This window comes from Scyliorhinus torazame, chromosome 5, assembly GCF_047496885.1.
Source record: "Scyliorhinus torazame isolate Kashiwa2021f chromosome 5, sScyTor2.1, whole genome shotgun sequence".
In the NCBI taxonomy this organism is placed as follows: domain Eukaryota; kingdom Metazoa; phylum Chordata; class Chondrichthyes; order Carcharhiniformes; family Scyliorhinidae; genus Scyliorhinus; species Scyliorhinus torazame.
In genome coordinates this window covers 262,684,560-262,706,720 of record NC_092711.1, presented here as the reverse complement: position 1 = coordinate 262,706,720, position 22,161 = coordinate 262,684,560, and the positions used below count along the sequence as shown (strand labels likewise).

General features: G+C 49.6%; 1 protein-coding gene across 1 annotated transcript in view; it reads right to left on the bottom strand.

Annotated features, from left to right (window-relative positions):
• Positions 1-22,161, bottom strand: part of tex11 (testis expressed 11) — a 447,334-nt gene that overhangs the window by 398,926 nt on the left and 26,247 nt on the right. The window contains exon 4 of the mRNA XM_072501531.1: positions 10,712-10,796. Coding sequence (XP_072357632.1) covers positions 10,712-10,796 — 85 coding nt within the window. The remainder of the gene's footprint in view (positions 1-10,711; positions 10,797-22,161) is intronic.

Below are 22,161 nucleotides of genomic sequence, written 5' to 3'. Positions count from 1 at the left end.
TACTTAGTTGGATTAAAAGGTTTAGATCAAAGATACATTTTAAAATCAAAGAAAATAAGAGTTACTTTACAATAACGTCATAAAAACTTAATTGTTAGAAAGAGAATATAAACCAAGAGACCAGAACGAGAACCAGAGCTCAGAGGGAGAGAGAGAGAAGGAACAAGAGAAGCAGCTCGAGTCAGATTACAGTCAGCTCGGTCATGGGAGAGAGACAGGGCAGAGCAGCCGAGCTAAAATAGCTAATACATCTAAGGAAGACTAGAATTTAAAGAATAGGCAGATTCAGCTCAGAATCAGATCAGAGATAGCTCTCATAGCTCTGTACATGGGAAAGATAGGACACCGCAACCGAGCTCATCAGCGAATACATCTAAAGAAGACCAGACTTTAAAGAAGATTGATTGTCAAGTTGGGCCTGAAGGTCCCTTCAACCAACCAGAAGGATCCAGAAGCAAGATCTTTTTACTTTTCTGTAAAGACGGTGATTGCATCTTTTAAAAAGAGAAAAAATATATAATAATAAAATAACTTAAAAGTTTTAACCTGAAACAGTGGTTATTAGCCTACTTTACTTACTTAGCAATGCGGGACCCAGGATCGATGCTACTAAGTGGTAAGTAGATGAAATCTTCGGTGAAGGTATGGGTTATTCCGGGGGATAACTTAAAAATATAGTTTGACCTGAATAGCATCCACTGAAGCTTGCATCGGAGTCGGGGAGTGAGAATCCCTGATCACCATTTAGAATGTCGGCCCTTTTTGGTATAGGGGGAATTCTAAGAATAGTGGTGATTTTCAAAAACAGATGGGCCAAAAAAGAACGGAGCAGCAGATGGGAGAACACAGAGATCCAAAATGACCAGGACTGGAGTGCGGAGGTGGCTAAGAAGAGAGCTGGTTTTAACCGGGCTAAGGCGGTTCTCCATCAGAAGGGGGTGAAGTTCGGGATGCTGCAGCCAGCGCGATTGTGGGTCAGGTTCCAAGATCGGCACCACTATTTTGAGACGCCTGATGAGGCATGGAACTTTATCCAGACTGAAAAGTTGGACTCAAACTGAGGGTTTGTCGTGGGGGGGATATTTACTGTGTTTGGGGAATGGTCTTTTTGTTTTGGTGCTGGGTGGAGAGGGTGAATGGATTTGATGTGGGGGCTGTGGGAGTGTGGGCGTCGGTGTTCGAGGTGCAGGGCCCCGCGGAGGAAGGGGGTTGGAGGCCTGGAGATGGGGAGTTGGGGTAAGGCCGCAAAAAAGGACCTGCGCCAGAGGGGGCGGGGCCGGCTCAGACGGAAAGCGCGGTCTTTTTCCTGCGTTTGGGAAGGATGGGGGTGGGGCCGGGGGGGGGGGGGGGGGGGGGGGGGGGGGGGAGGGCGGTTCTGGAGAGGAGCGCGCACTGATTGCCATGGGGTGGGGGGATTCTAACACTGGGGGGGGTCGATGGAATGGCGGGAGAGGCCAGGGTGAGCAGGAGTCAGCTGACTCACGGGAGTGTCATGGGTGGAGCAAAATGGCTAGATGAGGATCATGGGGGGGGGGGGAAAACTGGGTTGCTGCTGCATTGGCCAAAGGGGAGCTGGAAGTAGGAGAGGTAGTCGGGGCGGGGGTCCGCCACCTGGGGGACTGGAGGGTGCGGGAGGCGCGGGCACGTGGCTGGCCTAGAAAAGGAGATGGCTAGTCGGCGGGGGGGGGGGGGGGGGGGGGGGGGGAGTAACCCCCCATCCGGCTGATAACATGGAATGGGAGGGGCCTGAACAGGCCGGTGAAGAGGGCCCGGGTGGTCATGCACTTAAAGGGACTGAAGGCAGACGTGGTTATGCCCCAGGAGACGCACCTGAAGGTGGCAGATCAGGTTAGGCTGAGAAAGGGATGAGTAGGGCAGGTCTTTCATTCAAGGCTGGATGCGAAGAACAGAGGGGGTGCAATACTGGTGGGGAAGCGGGTGTCGGCCGAGGCACTGAATATTGTAGCGGATAATGGAGATCGATATGTGATGGTGAGTGGTAGGTTGCAGGGGGTGCGGGTGGTACTGGTGAACACATATGCCCAGAATTGGGATGATGCCGGATTTATGAAACGCATGCTGGGTCGGATCCCGGATCTGGAGGGACTTCAACACAGTGCTGGACTCAGCACTGGACCGTTCTAGGTCCAGGACGGGTAGGAGGCCGTCTGAGGCCAAGGTGCTCAGAGGGTTTGTGGACCAGATGGGGGGAATGGATCCATGGAGGTTTGCCAGGCTGCTGGCCAGGGAATTTTCCTTTTTTTCCCACGTACATAGAGCCTACTCCCGCATAGATTTTTTCATCTTGAGTAGGGCGCTAATCCCGATGTGGAGGGAACGGGATATTTGGCCATAGCCATCTCAGACCACTCCCCGCATTGGGTGGAGCTGGAGTTGGGGGAGGAGAGGGACCAGCGCCCGCTGTGGCGCCTCGATGTGGGACTGTTGGCGGATGAGGGGGTGTGCGGGCGGATGCGGGGATATATTGAAACATATTTGGAGGTCAACGACAACGGGGAGGTGCAGGTGGGGGTAGTCTGGGAGGCGTTGAAGGCGGTGGTCAGGGGAGAGCTAATCTCCATTAGGGCCCACAGGGTGCAGAGAGAGAGAGAGGAGAGAGAGAGAGAGGTTGGTGGGGGAGATTTTAAGGGTGGACAGGAGTTATGCAGAGGCCCCCGAGGAGGGGCTACTTAGGGAGCGACGGAACCTCCAGACGGAATTCGACCTGATGACCACGGGGAAAGCAGAGGCACAGTGGAGGAAAGCGCAAGGGACGGTGTAGGAGTATGGGGAGAAGGCGAGTCGGATGCTGGCACATCAGCTTCGTAAGAGGGAGGCAGCAAGGGAGATTGGTGGAGTTAAGGATAGAGGGGGGAATACGATGCGGAGTGCGATGAGAATAAACGAGGTATTTAGGGACTTTTATGGGGATCTGTGCAGGTCTGAGCCCCCAGTGGGGTAAGAGGGGATGCGACGATTCCTAGATCAGCTGAGGTTCCAGACGGTGGAGGAGGAGCAGGTGGCTGGTTTTGGGGCGCCGACTGGGCTGGAGGAGCTGGTTAAAGGATTGGGGAGTATGCAGGCGGGGAAGGCCCCGGGGCCGGATGGGTTCCCGGTTGAATTTTATAGGAAATACGTGGACCTGCTGGGCCCGTTGCTAGTGAGGACTTTTAATAAGGCGAGGGAGGGGGGGGGGGAGACCTTGCCCCCGACAATGTCCAGGGCGCTGATTTCTTCGATTTTGAAGCGGGACAAGGATCCATTGCAATGTGGGTCGTATAGACCGATCTCGCTCCTCAATGTTGCCGCTAAGTTGCTGGCGAAGGTGCTGGCTACGAGAATTGAGGATTGTGTCCCAGGGGTGATTCATGAGGACCAGACGGGAGTTGTGAAGGGTAGGCAGCTAAATACTCATGTGCGGAGGCTCCTCCTCAATGTGATTATGATGCCCTCGGTGAAGGGGGAAGCGGAGGGAGTGGCAGCTATGGACGCGGAGAAGGCCTTTGATCGGGTGGAGTGGGAGTATCTTTGGGAAGTGTTGCGGAGGTTTGGGTTCGGGCAGAGATTCATCAGTTGGGTCAGGCTGCTATATAAAGTTCCTGTGGCAAGTGTGGCTACGAACCGGCGGGGGTCGGAGTACTTTTGGCTGTACCGGGGGACGAGGCAGGGGTGTCCCTTATCCCCCTTGTTGTTTGCACTGGCAATTGAGCCGCTGGCCATGGCACTGAGGGAGTCCAGAAAATGGAGGGGATTGGTTCGGCGGGGAACACCGGGTGTCGTTGTATGCCGACGACCTGTTGTTATATGTTTTGGGATACAAACTCAACGTAGGGAAGAGTGAGCTCTTTGTGGTGCATTCAGGGGACCAAGGAAGGGGAAGAGACGAGCTACCGCTGAAGAGGGCGGAAAGGAGCTTTCGGTACCTGGGGATCCAAGTAGCTAGGAGTTGGGGGGCCCTGCATAAGCTCAATTTGACGCGGCTGGTGGAGCAGATGGAGGAGGATTTGAAAGGATGGGATATGCTGCACTCTCACTAGCGAGTAGGGTGCAGTCGATCAAAATGACGGTCCTCCCGAGGTTTCTCTTCGTGTTCCAGTGCCTTCCCATTTTGATCCCCAAGGCCTTTTTCAAACGGGTAAGCAGGAGCATCATGGGATTTGTGTGGGCCAATAACACCCCTAGGGTGAAGAGGGTGTTTCTGGAGCGTAGCAGGGACAGGGATGGGGGACGGGGGGGGGGGCTGGCGAATCTATGTGGCTATTATTGGGCAGCCAATGTGGCGATGATTCGAAAGTGGGTAATGGAGGGAGAGAGGGTGGCGTGGAAGAGGCTAGAGATGGCGTCCTGTGTGGGCACGAGCTCTCGCCGACAAGAGACCGGTGGTGCCGGCGACGCTGAAGATCCGGGGGCAGTGGAGGCGACATACGGGCGAGGTGCGAGCCTCGGTTTGGTCCCCGATTCGGGAGAATCATCGGTTCGTCCCGGGAAGGATGGATAGGGGGTTTCGGAGCTGCCATCGGGCAGTGATTAGAAGAATGGGGGACCTGCTCATCGATGGGACGTTTGCGAGCCTAGGGGCGCTGGAGGAGAAGTTTGGGCTGCCCCCGGGAAACGCTTTCAGGTACATGCAAGTGAGGGCGTTTGTGAGGCGACAGGTGAGGGAATTCCCGCTGCTTCCGGCACGTGGGATTCAGGACAGCGTGATTTCGGGTGTGTGGGTTGGAGAAGGCAAGGTTTCGACGATTTACCAGGAGCTGCAGGAAGAAGAGGAGGCCTCGGTGGAGGAGTTAAAGGGCAAGTGGGAGGAGGAACTTGGGGAGGAGATAGAGGAGGGTCTGTGGGCTGATGCCCTGAGTAGGGTTACCTCTTCGTCCTCTTGCGCCAGGCTCAGGCTAATACAATTTAAAGTTACTCAGAGCGCATATGACAGGAGCGAGGTTGAGTAGGTTCTTTGGGGTGGAGGACAGATGTGGGAGGTGCTCAGGGAGCCCAGCAAATCACATCCATATGTCCTGGTCGTGCCCAGCGCTGGATGGGTTTTGCGAGGACTATGTCCAAGGTGGTGAACGCCCGGGTCAAGCCGAGGGGGGATTAGCATTATTTGGGGTATCGGACGAGCCGGGAGTGCAGGAGGCGAAAGAGGCCGGTATTCTGGCCTTTGCGTCCCTGGTAGCCCAGCGGAGGATTTTGTTACTGTGGAAAGATGCAAAGCCCCCTAGTGTGAAAGCTTGGATCAATGACATGGCAGGGTTCATCAAGTCGGAGAGGATAAAGTTTGTCTTGCGAGGGTCTGTGCAAGGGTTTTCCAGACGGTGGCAAACCGTTCCTAGACTATCTCGCAGAGCGTTAGGAGGTCAGCAGCAGCAGCAGCCCAGGGGCGGGGGGGGGGGTTTCTTTTGGGGTGGCGTTTGGGTTAAGGTGGGGGGGTTTCCCTATTTGTGTTTTATACTGTTATATGGGGGGTTATTGTATTTGGGGGAAATCCAATGTATAAATTTTGCTTGTTGTGTTTTTGTTTCTTTTTCTTGTGGGGGGGGGGGGTTGTTGAAAATTTGTTGGAAAATGTGAATAAATATATTTTCCCAAAAAAAATCCCACATTAATACTACTTACTATGACTGCGACACATATGCCTAATTTCCACATTTATACAATCTAACACTTCTGAGTTGCTACTGCTACACAACACCTATTATAGTTTTAGATCCTGTCACTGACTGTTTATCTTTTCCCATACCAATGCATTTCTCTGTTGCCTTCTCTACTTTTTGATGTACATCTTCCCAATCCTGGCCCCCACTATTTAGTTCAAACCTTCCCGACTTCCTACGTTTTAAAAAATAAATTTAGAGTACCCAATTATATTTTTCCAATTAAGGGGCAATTTAACATGGCCAATCCACTTAACCTGCACTTCTTTGGGTTGTGGGGGTGAAACCCACAGACACGAGGAGAATGTGCAAACTCCACACAGACAGTGACCCGGGGCTGAGATCGAACCTGGGCCCTCAGTGCCACAGTGCTAACCACTGTGCACCCAGACTTCGTAATTTGTCCTGTTCGTTAGAACACTGTATCAGCATTGTTCAAGTATAGACCACCACACTGGTACAACCCCTATTTTCTACAGTATTGGTGCCAGTGCACCATGAACCGGAACCACTTCTCCCACACCAATCTTTGACCCAAGCATTCATCTCTCTAATTTGGTTTACCCCGAGCCAATTTGCACATGGTTCAGGTAATAATCCAGAGATTATAACATTTGACTTTCTGCTTTTTAACTTTGTGTCTAGCAACTCGTACACTCAATGCAGAGCTTTTTTCACAGTCTTCCCTATGTCTTTGGTACCTACATGGACCACAGCAACTGGATCCTCCCCTACAACTGCAAGTTCCTCTTCAGCCCCGATCAGGTATCACAAAGCACAGCACCAGTCGGACATCACAGCAGTCAGAATTCTCACTCTCAATTGCAGAGTGTTATACCACATTCCTCTTCACTCCCTCACTCGAATGGCACGCTTCAGCATTGTGGCATGGTCCGTCTGTTCATCCAACTTGCAGTTCTCCTCATCCACATCTCCTGAACAAAGTCAGGGGCTGAAGTTCCTTCATCACTATATGCTGGTCCCGCTTAACTGCCTGACTCTGTCACATCCTCCTGTCCCTGACCATTCTTCAGTTCTAAAGTTCTGTCTAACCCAGCAGAAGTGACCAACTCCAGGAACAAAATGACCAAGTAAATCTTCCCCTCCATGATGCCCCATGCAATGTTTAAAAATACAGACCCTCAGCTCAGTGACTTGGAGCTCAAGTTGCCTCAGCTGCAGATACTTTCTGCAGATATGGTTGTCTGGGATTGTAGTGCATTCCACAAATGAAATGGCTTCTGCTCTCAAGCCTTTATGCACAAAGATTGACATCAGAGGTCACATGCCTATAGCAAACCAAAGTATACAAAGGTTTTTTCTCCAAATAGCCCCCTTCACAAAAAAATAAAAGCAACCTGCATATACAACCATTTGCTAGTTGTAGGCCAGGCACACATCCACATACATCACTCATACATAAAACTGTTTATGCATTCTGTCCCAACACACACGTTGCACATATAGGCCGGAATTCTCAGGCTGTTCACGAACAGCGGGATTCTCTGGTCCCACCAGCAGCACAACCGTGCCTACAGGTTTCCCGGCGGCATCGGGTGATTTTATGGGAAATTCCATTGACATAAGTGGGATCAGAGAATCCAGCATCAGGAAACTATGCGCCACATCCTACTATTGAGAAACATGTGGCTGGGGAACCGGGGAATCCAGCCGATAATCTTTAACATGTTCAGCTATTCTCCTGTGCAGGTGGTTATTGGATGCCCATTAGTGTCACTCCTTCCTGGGGTAAGGTAGCCTCGACAGGTAATGTCACTGCCGTGGCAAATGTTGCTGCTGTGGTAATTGTTGGTGCCAATTCATTGCCTTTGCTGGGGATCAGCTGAACACTGGGACTGCTTCCTTGTGCAGTTGGTGAAATCACATCATCCTTATCAGCTGTCTTGCTGGGAAGGGATAGTTTCTCCAGTTTAACCTGTATGTTTGTAGTTATGATGATATATTTGGTTGCTTATTTTGACCATGCATGATTAAGGCTCCAAGTGGGTTGACTTTTGTTAAGTGCGTTGAATGTTTGGACAGACTGGTTCTTCAACTCTCAGCTCTGGCAATGATTTGGCAGTTTTATCAAAGCTAAATGTGGCATTTTGTCACTCAATTTTGTTACTAATTCTGGCTTCAGTGGTTATTTTAGTTCATGGAAGAGTAGTTTGGGAGCAAGATGACATTAGTCGCTGAACTGGACTACTTTTCCATGGCTCGGTAGTATTACCACTCCAGTATTAATTTGCTGGAGCTACATGATTGTGTGATGATTCCATGGCAATTTCCACTGCTGCCTCAGCCTTTCCATTTGATTGGGAATCGATGGAGATGATGTGTAGTATTGAATTCTCGAATCATTTATGAAGTACCTGAATTCTTCACTCATGAACGGAGACTCATTGTCACTCATCACATTGTCAAGGACACCATAACGACTGAAGTTTGCTTTCAGGCATTTTACAGTCTCACTTGGTGGTTGTTAATGTCAGCTTGTCTGAATGGTTGCCAACTGTGATGAGTTTCACAGAGAATGAACAGCTCTCCAAGCTTAATCCATGGCCTGTCTGGGTTGCTCAGCATGATGTGCATTACAAGCATGGCACTGGCTGACAAGGGTCCTTGATCTGATTGCTTATGTTTGCCGAGTAAAGCACTTCTCTTTCCTGCCTCAGGCGAGATTCACCCCTTGGTTTGAATGGGTGCGCTTCAACATCTCTTTTCTCATGTCCTTAGATAATTAACCTGGTTATTTTGTACAAGATGCCATTTTGGGTAATCATCTCATCCCTAATTGTCACAAGGAGGCTTCAATGAAGTTACTGTGAAAAGCCCCAGTAGCTTGTTAGTTTGTCAAAAGTATATTAACACGGCCACTGAAAATCTGAAATGAAAGCAAGCTGAAAACACTCAGCAAATCAGGCACTCTGTAAAGAAAGGAAGAATGCTGATAGTTTGGGGTGTAGAACTTTGGGGTGTAGAACCTTATCAATGCTGGAAGCTATTGGAAGGTATAGCTATAAGACCAGGAAAAGGAATATGTAGAGGAGAAAGTCCACATTCAGATTTATGAGTGAAGAATTCAGGTACTTCATAATGATTAGGGAATTCAATACTACACATCATCTCCATCTATTCCCCTATGCCTAATACTTTATTTGTATTAATAAGTTTGATATTGATGGTTTCAGGCCATCTTTCATCCCGAGTTCCTGCAGCACTTGAAGAATTGCATGTCATTGCATAGTTCGCCTGATCTGAGCAAAAGACTTATCGGTCAGATTCAATGGAACTGAAATTCCAATCAAACTGTGCCAAATTGGATTGCCACTCCAGTCTCACTTTTTTACCTTGCAACTTTGCAATATAATCTCACCTGGCCTTTCAACTCTGGCCTTAAGAAACCTGTGCAAGGCAACAGGCTTCTGAGTCACTCTCCCGCATAAATAGGAAGCTTAACAGAAGGAGCTAGGGCATGCATCTATTTCTGTTGCACAGCAGGAGTATTTTGGGTGGTGACAAAAAGCAAAGGGCTCTGGGCAGACATCGAGTCCAGTGCACATCTCTCACTTCAACAAGCACTGATACTGCAGGCCAAAAATCGAAACAAGAAAATCCACTTCCTTCCCACCTGGCAGACAGCAATTTTAAATTGCAGTTAGCAAGGGCTTTCACAACTAACAGAGACTTCTTTGAACATGCAGATTCAAAATGGACTCAAAGTAACAATTTGGATGCCAATGAAGTTAATTAAACTGGGGCTGAAAGAGAGTGCTGCGATGGCTGCCCCTCAAGGCAAAACATACCATAAACAACAAGGGCTAAAAGAAAGAGAAAATGCTGGAAAATCTCAGCAGGTCTGGCAGCATCTGTAGGGAGAGAAAAGAGCTAACGTTTCGAGCCCGATGACTCTTTGTGGCTAAAAGAAGTTCAGTTTCACAAGTTATTCTTTTTATCTGAATGTGGACTTTCTCCTCTACGTATTCCTTTTCCTGATCTTTCTTATAGCTATACCTTCCAATAGCTTCCAGCATTGATAAGGTTCTACACCCCAAACTATCAGCATTCTTCCTTTCTTTACAGAGTGCCTGATTTTCTGGGTGTTTTCAGCTTGCTTTCATTTCAGATTTTCAGTGGCAGTGTTAATATACTTTTGACAAACTAACAAGCTACTGGGGCTTTTCATAGTAACTTCATTGAAGCCTACTTGTGACAATAAGCGATTATTAGTATTATTATAAATAAGACTTGATCGCCATGTTGGTAGATCTGGAAAATGGTTTGGTGAGATTAAAGGCACTAACTTTGCAATTGATAATGTGAACATATCAAGGTTATTTTTCATTATGGCAGATATCCGTAGCCAGATCTATTACCACCACAAGACTGGTTTATGCATTTTTTTCACTCAACACATTCTCAATTAATTTAAGCATGGCTTAACAAGGCTTCTATCATGTTAGCTTTACTACACCATGAAGGCTAGTAAGCTGAGCCGAGACCGAGCTTATTCCACATGTCCATCCTTAAAAATGTATAGATAGTTGGGCCTGTACCCTTTGCCATAACTGATTCAATGGTGGTATCAAACCAATTACATTAAAGATTTACTTCTATGTCAAAGCCAAATTAGAATTTGAAAAAAAAAAGACAAATGCTGCCGAAACATGGCCGAATTGCTGATTTTCCATTTCCGTGTCCACAAATTGATATTAAGAATTACGAGGTTGAAAATCTGAAGTGTTGTGCAAGTGCAGTGTACCACATTGTACAATGAACAGGTGGGACACAGGTAGAAGTTCACCATATATCTCACATAGATTTTGATTTCCACCAGCATACTAACTTTGTGTTAATTTAAGTAATAAAAATGCTTCTATAGGAAATCCCAGGAAATTTGAATATGAACCAATTTTTGCAAAGCTCTTGAAAACAAAGCAATTAGCATACAATAAGGGTCAGACCAACTGGCCAGTTTGCTCAGGATGGGAGACACCAAAAAAATATTAAAAAGGAAATGGAGACATACATGTTTACCAATTCAACTAATTACTTACATTTTGTCCTTTGTTCATCAGTGATTGAGGATTCAAGCCTTTTGGTTACCGCCCAGTTCCACAAATTAATGGCATACTCTTCAACCTTTATTACAAAGATAAAAATATTTCATGACTTTGTGACTTAATACTGCCCAAGCATGCAACCTATCCATTTTGCTCGTATTCTAACCAAATTTAGTTGACAATTAGTGGTCCAAGAAAAAGTAACTTCACCTACAACCGAATCAAACAATTATATATATATATAATATATATATATATATATATAAATTGGGGAGGGGGGGGGGGGGGGCGCGGAGACCGGGATGGGGGGTGGTAGATATACAGTTGGGTGCCGGAGAGACAATTACGGAGGGCAATATTCGAATGGGTCTGGTGCTGGTGTTGTCCCTCGCTTCTCCCGGACGGATTTCACTGCCATAAGACATAGGAGCGGAAGTAAGGCCATTCGGCCCATCGGGTCCACTCCACCATTCAATCATGGCTGATTTCAACTCCATTTACCCGCTCTCTCTCCATAGCCCTTAATTCCTCGAGAAATCAAGAATTTATCAACTTCTGTCTTAAAGACACTCAACGTCCCGGCCTCCACCGCCCTCTGTGGCAATGAATTCCACAGACCCACCACTCTCTGGCTGAAGAAATTTCTCCTCATCTCTGTTCTAAAGTGACTCCCTTTTATTCTAAGGCTGTGCCCCTGGGTCCTAGTCTCCCCTGCTAATGGAAACAACTTCCCTACCACCACCCTATCTAAGCCATTCATTATCTTGTAAGTTTCTATTAGAGCTCCCCTCAACCTCCTAAACTCCAATGAATATAATCCCAGGATCCTCAGACGTTCATCGTATGTTAGGCCTACCATTCCTGGGATCATCCGTGTGAATCTCCGCTGGACCCGCTCCAGTGTCAGTATGTCCTTCCTGAGGTGTGTGGTCCAAAATTGCTCACAGTATTTTAAATGGGGCCTAACTAATGCTTTATAAAGCTTCAGAAGTACATCCCTGCTTTTATATTCCAAGCCTCTTGAGATAAATGACAACATTGCATTTGCTTTCTTAATTACGGACTCAACCTGCAAGTTTACCTTTAGAGAATCCTGGACTAGGACGTCCAAGTCCCTTTGCACTTCAGCATTATGAATTTTGTCACCGTTTAGAAAATAGTCCATGCCTCTATTCTTTTTTCCAAAGTGCAAGACCTCGCACTTGCCCACGTTGAATTTCATCAGCCATTTCTTGGACCACTCTCCTAAACTGTCTACATCTTTCTGCAGCCTCCCCACCTCCTCAATACTACCTGCCCCTCCATCTATCTTTGTATCATCGGCAAACTTAGCCAGAATGCCCCCAGTCCCGTCATCTAGATCGTTAATATATAAAGAGAACAGCTGTGGCCCCAACACTGAACCCTGCGGGACACCACTCATCATCGGTTGCCATTCCGAAAAAGAACCTTTTATCCCAACTCTCTGCCTCCTGCCTGACAGCCAATCGTCAATCCATGTTAGTACCTTGCCTCGAATACCATGGGCCCTTATTTTACTCAGCAGTCTCCCATGAGGCACCTTATCAAAGGCCTTTTGGAAGTCAAGATGGATAACATCCATTGGCTCTCCTTGGTCTAACCTATTTATTATCTCTTCAAAGAACTCTAACAGGTTTGTCAGGCACGACCTCCCCTTACTAAATCCATGCTGACTTGTCCTAATCCGACCCTGCACTTCCAAGAATTTAGAAATCTCATCCTTAACGATGGATTCTAGAATCTTGCCAACAACCGAGGTTAGGCTAATTGGCCTATAATTTTCCATCTTTTTCCTTGTTCCCTTCTTGAACAGGGGGGTTACAACAGCGATTTTCCAATCCTCTGGGACTTTCCCTGACTCCAGTGACTTTTGAAAGATCATAACTATCGCCTCCACTATTTCTTCAGCTGTCTCCTTTAGAACTCTAGGATGTAGCCCATCTGGGCCTGGAGATATATCAATTTTTAGACCTCTTAGTTTCTCTAGCACTTTCTCCTTTGTGATGGCTACCATATTCAACTCTGCCCCCTGACTCTCCGGAATTGTTGGGATATTACGCATGTCTTCTACTGTGAAGACTGACGCAAAGTACTTATTTAGTTCCTCAGCTATTTCCTCGTCTCCCATCACTAGATTACCAGCATCATTTTGGAGCGGCCCAATGTCTACTTTTGCCTCCTGTTCGTTTTTAATGTATTTAAAGAAACTTTTACTATCATTCCTAATGTTACTGGCTAGCCTACCTTCATATTTGATCCTCTCTTTCCTTATTTCTCTCTTTGTTATCCTGTTTGTTTTTGTAGACTTCCCAATCTTCTGACTTCCCACTACTCTTTGCCACATTATAGGCTTTCTCTTTTGCTTTGATGCATTCCCTAACTTCCTTTGTCAGCCATGGCTGCCTAATCCCCCCTCTGATAACCTTTCTTTTCTTTGGGATGAACCTCTGTACTGTGTCCTCAATTACTCCCAGAAACTCCTGCCATTGCTGTTCTACTGTCTTTCCCACTAGGCTCTGCTCCCAGTCAATTTTCGTCAGTTCCTCCCTGGGCACAATCTGGGCCACAAGCTCATCTACCTTGTTCCGTACACTGCGCGCATTTAAATATAGCACCTTTAATTCACTATTGACTATCGCTTTTTGTTTTCTTAGTGTGGTGGACCTTGGTTTACTGAGCCTTTCCATACACCGTGTCATATTTTGTGGGATTGGGACTATCGTAACCTCTCCTGAGTTTTGTCTTTTTGTGCTTTTTTGTATTCCTAAGCAGCTACGCTTCCCACTGATTACTTCACGTCTTGGTTCCCTGACTTTCCCTTCCCCCCCAAATCTCTAGTTTAAAGTCCTATTGACCACCCTATTTACTCTTTTCGCCAGAACACTGGTCCCAGCTCGGTTCAGGTGGAGACCATCCCAACGGTATAGGTCCCCCCTGTCCCAAAACTGATGCCAGTGTCCCATGAAAAGGGACCCCTCTTTCCCACACCACTCTTTTAGCCACGTGTTAACTTCCCTTATTCTTGCCTCCCTATGCCAATTTGCACGTGGCTCGGGCAGTAATCCGGAGATTATGACCCTTGAGGACCTGTTTTTTTAAATTTGAATCCTAGCTCTTTATAATCTCTAAACAGGTCCTCTTTCCTAGACTTGCCTATGTTGTTGGTACCGACATGGACCACAACAACTGGATCCTCCCCCTCCAGTATCCTTTCAAGCCGGTCAGATGTCCCGCACCCTAGCACCGGGCAGGCAACATAGCATGCGGGACTCTTTATCCTGCTCACAAAAGGATACTATCTATCCCCCTGATAATAGAATCCCCTACAACTACAACTTGCCTATTTACTCCCTCCCCTTGAATGGCCTGCTGAACCATGGTGCCTTGGTCAGCTGACTCATCCTTCCTGCAGCCCTGTTCGCCATCCACACAGGGGGCAAGTGCCTCATACCTGTTGGACAGGGTCAAGGGCTGAGGCTCCTGAGCCCTAACTGCCTGACTTGCAGTCACACCCTGCTGTCCCTGGCCTGGCCACTGGCAGGATTTAAACTACTTACTCTGACAGGTGTGACTGCCTCCTGAAACACATGTGTCCAGGTAAGTCCCCCCCTCCATTGTCGTCTCATGCTCACTTCCGCTTCAGCCGGCCCACCCGTCTTCCGCCTGTATTCTCCTTTTTCTCTGTTCCGGTGGATGCCAAGTTTGTTAACGCTTCCCTTCCTCCCCCCCCCCCAACCCCGTGGTTCGCCTTTCCTTCCTCTTAGATTTAACTGCTCCCCCCCCCCCCCCCCCAACTCTCTCCTGGTCTATCTCTCCCTCTCATGCTTTGGCTACTTTCCCTTGGTTCTTGGCTACCTGGCTATTCTTCTGCTTGGACAAACAGGTCCCGGAACAATTAGGTGAATGGCTCCCACATTCTGTGGAAGCCGTCGTCTGACGGAAGCCGTCGTCTGACCCTCGGATGGCAAATTTGATTTTCTCCATTTGGAGAGATTCCGAGAGGTCGGACAACCAGTCTGCAGCTTTGGGTGGTGTTGCTGACCGCCAGCAGAACAGGATTCTACGGCTGGCGATCAGGGAGGCAAAGGCAAGGGCGTCTGCCCTCCTACCCAGGAATAGATCTGGCTGGTCTGAAACCCCGAAGACCGCCACTTTCGGGCATGGCTCCACCCTAACCCCCACCACTTTGGACATTACCTCGAAGAAGGCTGTCCAGTACTCCCCAAGTCTGGGGCAAGACCACAACATGTGGTCGTGGTTGGTCGGGCCTCCTTGGCACCTTTCACATCTATCCTCCACCTCCGGGAAGGACCTACTCATACGGGTTCTTGCAACCTTTAGTTGCGTATTGCTGAGCCTTGCGCACGTGGACGTGGAGTTGACCCTATACAGTGCTTCGCTCCAGAGTCCCCACCCTATCTCAATCCCCAGGTCCTCCTCCCATTTCCTTCTTGTTGCGTCCAGTACGGTGACGGCCCCTTCTACCAGTCGGCCATACATGTCGCTAGTTTCCTTTATCTAGTATGCTTGCATCCAGTAACTCTTCCAGTAATCTCTGTCGTGGTGGTTGTGGGTACGTCCTGGTCTCCTTTCGTAGGAAGTTTTTGAGTTGCAGGTACCTTAGCTCGTTCCCCCTGGCTAGCTGGAATTTCTCGGTCAGTTCGTCCATTGTTTTGAACCTGCCGTCCGTGTCTAGGTCCCTGACTGTCAGTGTCCCTCCATCCTGTCCCCACCTTTTGAAGGTGGCGTCAGTCAGCGCTGGTGTGAACCTATGATTGTTGCAGATGGGAGCTTTGTCCGACATTTTGGTCAAACCAAATTGCTGCCGTAGTTGGTTCCAGGACTGAAGGGTGGCTATCACCACCAGGCTACTGGAGTGTTTTTTGGGTGGGGATGGGAGTGCTGCCGTGGCGAGGGCCCGGAGGGAGGTCGCCCTGCAGAAAGCCTCCTCCGCGTGCACCCATTCAGATTCTACTCCTTGATCCATCCCTTTATTCGCTCGGCCGTCGCCGCCCAGTGGTAGAATTATAGGTTTGAGAGGGCTAGCCCCCCCTTGGATTTTGTTTTTTGTAAGACCTTCTTTGGGATCCTAGCATTTCTCCCCCCCCGCCATACAAATGCCATGATTAGTGTGTCTAGTGCTTTGAAAAAGGCCTTGGGGATGTAGATCTGGTTGGACCGGAATAGGTACCTGGGCAGCACGTTCATTTTGATCGTCTGGACTCTCCCCGCAAGGGAGAGTGAGAGTGTGTTCCATCTTTGCAGGTCCTTTTTTCCTTCCTCTGTCAGACTGGTGAGGTTACATTTGTGGATCTCTTTCCAGTCATGGGCTATTTGGATCCCCAGGTTGCGGAATTTGTGTCGGGTTTCTTAACGGCACTCCAGTTAGTGCTGCCCCACCTACTTGTGGGTGTACCGGGAAGATCTTGCTTTTGCTCATGTTCAGTTTTTAGCCCAAGAAGGCACCACTCTTTCAGGAGCGCGATGATTCCATCCATGCTGCTTTGTGGGTCCGAAATGTAGAGGAGCAGGTCATCTGCATAGAATGAGACTCGTGCACTCTGCCGCCCCTTTGATTCCCCCTCCAGCTTTTTGCTGCTCTGAGCGCAATTGCTAGTGGCTCAATCGCTACAGCGAACAGCAGCGGGGACAGTGGGCATCCTTGTCTGGTGCCCCTGTGCAGCTGGAAGTATCGGGAGTTGGTGTTGTTTGTCTGTACGCTCGCCATGGGAGCGTTGTATCGGAGTTTTACCCAGGAAATGAATCCTGTTCCAAGCCCAAACCGCTCCAGTACCTCTATGAGGTATTTCCATTCGACTCTGTCGAAGGCCTTTTCTGCGTCTAGGGAGACAATCAACTCTGGTGTTCTTTCCCCGGATGGGGTCATTATCACGTTCAGCTGGCACCTAATGTTCGAAGTAAGCTGTCTACCTTTGACAAAGCCTGACTGGTCCTCTGCGACCACCTCTGGCATGCAGTCTTCTAGACTTTTGGCTAGAATCTTGGCCAGTCAGTATTTTGGCATCTGTGTTCAGCAGTGAGATGAGTCTGTATGACCCACATTCCGTTGGGTCTTTATCTTTCTTAGGTATCAGCGAGATTGAGGCCTGTGCTAGCGTGGGTGGCAGTGAGCCCTTCGCCAGCGAGTCTGTGAGCATCTCCCACAGCTGCGGGGCCAGTGCTGTCGCAAATTTTTTGTAGAAGTCCTCCGGGAACCCGTCTGGTCCCAGCGCCTTCCCCGCCTGCATGGAGCTAAAGGTGTCCATGATCTCTCCGAGTTCTAGTGGTGCTTCCAGGCCCGGTTTTCTGCCCTCCCCCACGACTGGTATGTCAAGTCCATCAAGGAACCGTTTAATCCCGGCTCCCCCATTGGGGACTCCGAGGTGTACAGCCCTTGGTAAAAGGCCCTGAAGGCTTTGTTGATCCTTTCTGGTTCTGTTTCTAATGTGCCTCTAGTATCCCTGATTTGTGCAATTTCTCAGTTGGCAGCCTGTTTTCTCAGCTGGTGTGCCAGCAGGCGGCTGGCCTTGTTTCAGTGTTTGTGTTCGTATAGGGTCCCACGTGCCTGGCGGAGTTGGATGCACTGCTTTCCTGGTGGAGAGCAGATCAAAGTTCCTTTGTAGCTCTTTCCTCTCTGCCAGCAGCTCTACGGTCGGGGCCTCGGAGTATTTACTGTCTACCTCCAGTATGGAGTCGACCAGTTGTTGCCTAGCCGCCCTTTCCTCCCCTTCTCTTCGCGCTTTGAAAGCAATGATTTCCCCTCTTTAGCGCTTCCCAGAACGTGGAGGGCAAGACCTCCCTGTTCTGGTTGTTCTCCGTGTACTCTGCTATGGCCCACGATATCTTTTCGTTGAAGGCCTTGTCAGCTAGTAGAGCAACGTCCAACCTCGACGTGGGGCGTTGGGCCCTGCCCGTCTCCAGCCTCACGTCCATGTAGTATGGAATGTGGTCTGATATCACAATTGCGGAGTATTCCACTTTGTCTAGCCCCGGAAGCACTGTTTTCCCCACCACAAAGAAGTCAATTCTGGTGTATACGTTGTGTACTGGGGAGAAGAAGGAAAACTCCTTCTCCCTGGGTGGGTGAACCTCCAGGGGTCCACCGCTCCCATCTGTTCCATAAAGTGACCAAGTTCCCTTGCCATGCTTGAGGTTTTCCCCATTTTGGGGTTTGATCTGTCAGTCGTTGGATCCTGTACACAGTTGAAGTCCAACCTCCAACCCCCCCCCCCCCCCCCTCCCCCCATGATTAGCCAGTGCGTCACTATGTCAGGGATTTCTGCCATGGTCTTCTTGATGAAGCTTGTGTCGTCCCAGTTGGGCGCGTACACGTTAACTAGTACTACCGGTGACCCATCCAGGGTCCTGCTGACTATGACGTACCACCCCCTTGGGTACGTAACCGTCTTTGTTGCCCTAAACATCGTCCATTTGCTGATCAGTAATGCCACCCCCGGGCCCTCGTCCCGTAGGAATGGTAGGTCTGTCCTACCCAGCCCTTTCTTACCCGCAGTCGGTCCGGCACTCTCAGGTGCGTCTCATGGAGGAAGATGATGTCTGCCTTCATATTTCTTAGGTGGGTGAGGACTCTGGATCTTTTCACTGGGCCGCCGAGTCCCCTTACGTTCCAGGTGGCTATCCTGGTGGGGGGCTTCTGTCCCCTCGCTACTGTGGGATTAACCATATTTACCTGGTGGACGCGCCACTGCCCTCCGGGGTTCCCCGTTGTTAGGGGCCGTCCAGGATGGCCGCTGTCACTGCTCTCTCCATGCGGTCGGGCCCCTGCGCTCCGGGGTTTCCCTTCGTCCAGGGGGCACCCGACATGGCCACCCGCTGTGCGACCGCCACACGGGTAGCCCCCTGCATTCTGGGGTCACCCTTCACCCAGAGACCGTACTGGGTGGATGCTTGCAGCGATTCCTGGTTCCGAGCCCTTGGTTGTGGCACTTTGCAGCCCCATTGCGGTTCCTTTTCTAGCCTTGTTTGTCCCTCCATCCCGGTGTCCCCCCCCCCCCCCCCCCCCCCCCCCCCCGGGATCCCTCCCTTCCCATGCCCCCCCCCCAACCCCGGTCCCTCCCTTTCCTCCCCCTCTCCCGTATATCCCTCTTTTGTCACTCTTTCCCCTTTTCCTATCCGTTTGCTCTCCCCCCCCCCCCCCCCCCCCCCAACTCTGCCTGGTCCCCCCCCCCCCAACTCTGCCTGGCCCCTTGTTGGGGGCGTGCTGCGGTCCTGCTTTGTTGCATGTCCCCGGTGCTAGCTTTCTTGCTAGTCCGGTGACACCACTCTTGGGAGTTACTGTCTCGCGTCTCCCTTGCCCAGCCTCTGCATTTTTATGCCCGCTTTTCACCAATCCTACCCTGCGCTCGCTCTCCCTTCTCCGCTACTCTCGTTCCCTCGTGTGGGGGCCTGGTCTCGCACCTGTGGCGGTCCCTCGGGTAGTGGTTTGCTTTTTTTTCCAGGGAGCGCTCAGGCTGGGGACGGGGGTCTGGCGTTCCCCTCCCCCCCCCCCTGTCGGTGTGTTGCTGCCCCATGCCAGGGGCTCTGTATTTCTACCCTCGAGTTGGTTTTCCAGCCCGTGTTCCTCAATAAACTTGTTTGCTTCGGAGGAGGCGGTGAAGAAATACTCTCTTTCTTGGCATGTGACCCAGAGTTTCGCTGGGTACAGCATACCAAAACGCATTGTTCTTGTGAAGAGCTGCTTTCGCTCTATTGAATTCAGCCCATCTCCTGGCGAGGCCTGCCCCAATGTCCTCGTAAACTCTAATGAAGTGTCCTTCCCATTTGCAAGTTCTGATTGCCTGGCCCAGTGCAAGATTGTTTCCCTGTCTTGGTACCGGTGCAGTTTAGCTATAACTGCCCTCGGGTGGTCCCCTGCACTGGGCTTCGGGCGCAGCGACCGGTGTGCTCTGTCAATTTCTGGTGGGTTGGGGAAAGTTTCCCTCCCACTGTTGCCCAGCATTTCGGCCACGTAGACCGTGGGGTTTCTACCCTCGCTCCCCTCTGGTAGGCCCACTATCCTGACATTTTGTCTTCTTGAGCGGTTTTCCTGATCGTCCACCCTGCCCTTCAGGCTCCCCATGTTGTGCCCAGTCTCGCCACCTCTTTCTCCAGGGCCGTGATCCGGTCGTTCATGTCAGTCGCGGCTTTTTCTAGCTCCGTAATGGTCGCCTCTTGGGTTTCCAGTTTCATCTCTTGGGCTTCCAGTTTCTTCTCTGCTCTGCCCAGGGTGAGCTGCACCTCCACCAGTGCCTTGGCCAATGCTGCCTGCACTGCGGCCTCTATGTCTGGTCCCTGCCTTGTTTTCCTGCTGATGATCCCTCAGCGCCTAGGCAAAGGCTGCCTTCCACAAAGGCTGCCTTCCAGTTCCCCACTGGCCCAGGGGGGAAATACTCCTGTCTGACCAGTTCTTTTTGTTGCGGCGAGGCTTCCGTTTCCCCGCTTTGTGCGCCGATTAGCTCGTCTGAACGGGTTCGCACATTGCCCAGTTTGCTTTTGGTGCCCTTTCTCCCTCTGCTTTGGCTCTCTTCTGGCATTTTTTTCCCCTCCGTTTTCTTTTCCCCCCATCCCATCTTTTTTTTTCCCTTTCCCTTTTTTCCACCCCCCTTTTTTTTTTTCTTCACCCATTTTCGTTCCCCGTCGCTTCTCTCCTTTAACACTTTTTTTCTCCCCCCCTTTTAAAAAGACTCTTTTCAGGTAAGTTTATTATTTTTAAATGGAAAAAAAGAAGAATTTTCCTCTCCCTTTAAAAGTTTTCTTTTCAAAGTTTTTTATTGAATGAGGGGAAGTTCTTCTTTTATTTTTCTCCTCCTCACACACCCAGGGTCGAGAGAGGCTTCTGGTCGGGCCGGGAGTCCCTCTTTGTTCCGCCGCCTGCCTTGTTGTGGTTGCTAGGGGGTCGCAGGTCGTTCCTGCTGGCTCGGTCCCCGCTTCGGTGCAGCTTCTCCTCGGCCGCGCACATTCTGCTGTGCGGGGGGGGGCCTCGGTCGAGCCAGCTTGCAGGCCCGTTCGGGGGGGGGGCAACGACTCTCCCAAGTCTCCGGCTCCTCTCGCACACCTTTCCCTCCTTTCCGCCCACGGGCCACAGCTTACCGGTCCGGTCCCTTGTGGCCTCTTCTCCTTTTCCCCTGCTTCTACCTCCGGGTGAGCGCTGCGTGGCTCCATTCGTTTTATTTCCTCCTCCCTGTTTTTTTTTTTTATATGCACAAAAATAAAAACCCACAAGGATTCAGAAGAAGAACCCCCCCCGCCCCCCCCGGACAAAACAGACGGAAAAAAAACGAGAACCGAGAAACTGAGAGCTGCCATGCAAGTCTTCCCCCTACAGAGCCCGACCAGAAGATCAATCAATATTTTAATACTTTGCTCTAAAAGTAATTCTGCAAAAACAGGAAATGGTAATTCAGTGCTCCTACTTTATAAATGGAATAACTCTATTGTATGCCACATAACATCACAATATTCAGAATTTCTGTAATTAATTGGATCGATCCCCTCCTACCTGTTGGGAAAGAGTTAATGTTCCCCAGTACTTAAGTTAATTGGTTATTAGACCACACTTATTGACTGCACACACGTATAAATAGTAGAACACAATAAAATTGGAGTTTAAGAAGTCATGACTTGCTTTCTAGTTCTTACTACAGAGATACTATTGGAGCTTAACAATGGTTGCAGAGGATGGTTCCTGCTTATGAGTAAAAAGGATTGCAAACTAAGATTACTTTGGACGAAGGACTGCATTCTGAATTCTAACCTAGGAGCGTGATTTAGAGAAGCTTGGAAAACAAATGGATGAAACCAAGTGTAGAGTGTCGGAATAGGACTACCCACCATTGTCTGACGAGTATCAACCCTATGACCAATGGAAGAATGAAGTTACCATCCTTGCCCAAGAAAAAACAAGGAATGACCTTGACACTTTCGTTACTGCACAAAAGCAAAATAAGATGCAAGGTATTCTCAGAATTAGATTCTGATCAGTGGAACTCAGATGAAAGTTTGGATACATTATTACCTTTCATGGATAGAATTTACCAAATGGATGACTTATTCAGTGCTTATGAGGCCTGAAGATTCTGACAGATTTAGAAAGTCAGAGGATAAAGAGTTTATAATGGAATTCAGTAGACTATATACTCTGCTGCAAAAATTCCATCCAGAAATCCCTCAATTAGTACTGTTGTTCAGGGCGGCATGTGGCACAGTGGTTAGCACTGGGACTGCAGCACTGAGGACCCGGGTTCGAATCCCGGCCCTGGGTCACTGTCCGTGTGGAGTTTGCACATTCTCCCCATGTTTGCGTGGGTTTCACCCCCACAGCCCAAAGATGTAGGGAAGATGCTGGAATCTATCATCAAGGAAGAAATAGCGAGGCATCTGGATGGAAGTTGTCCCATTGGGCAGACGCAGCATGGGTTCATAAA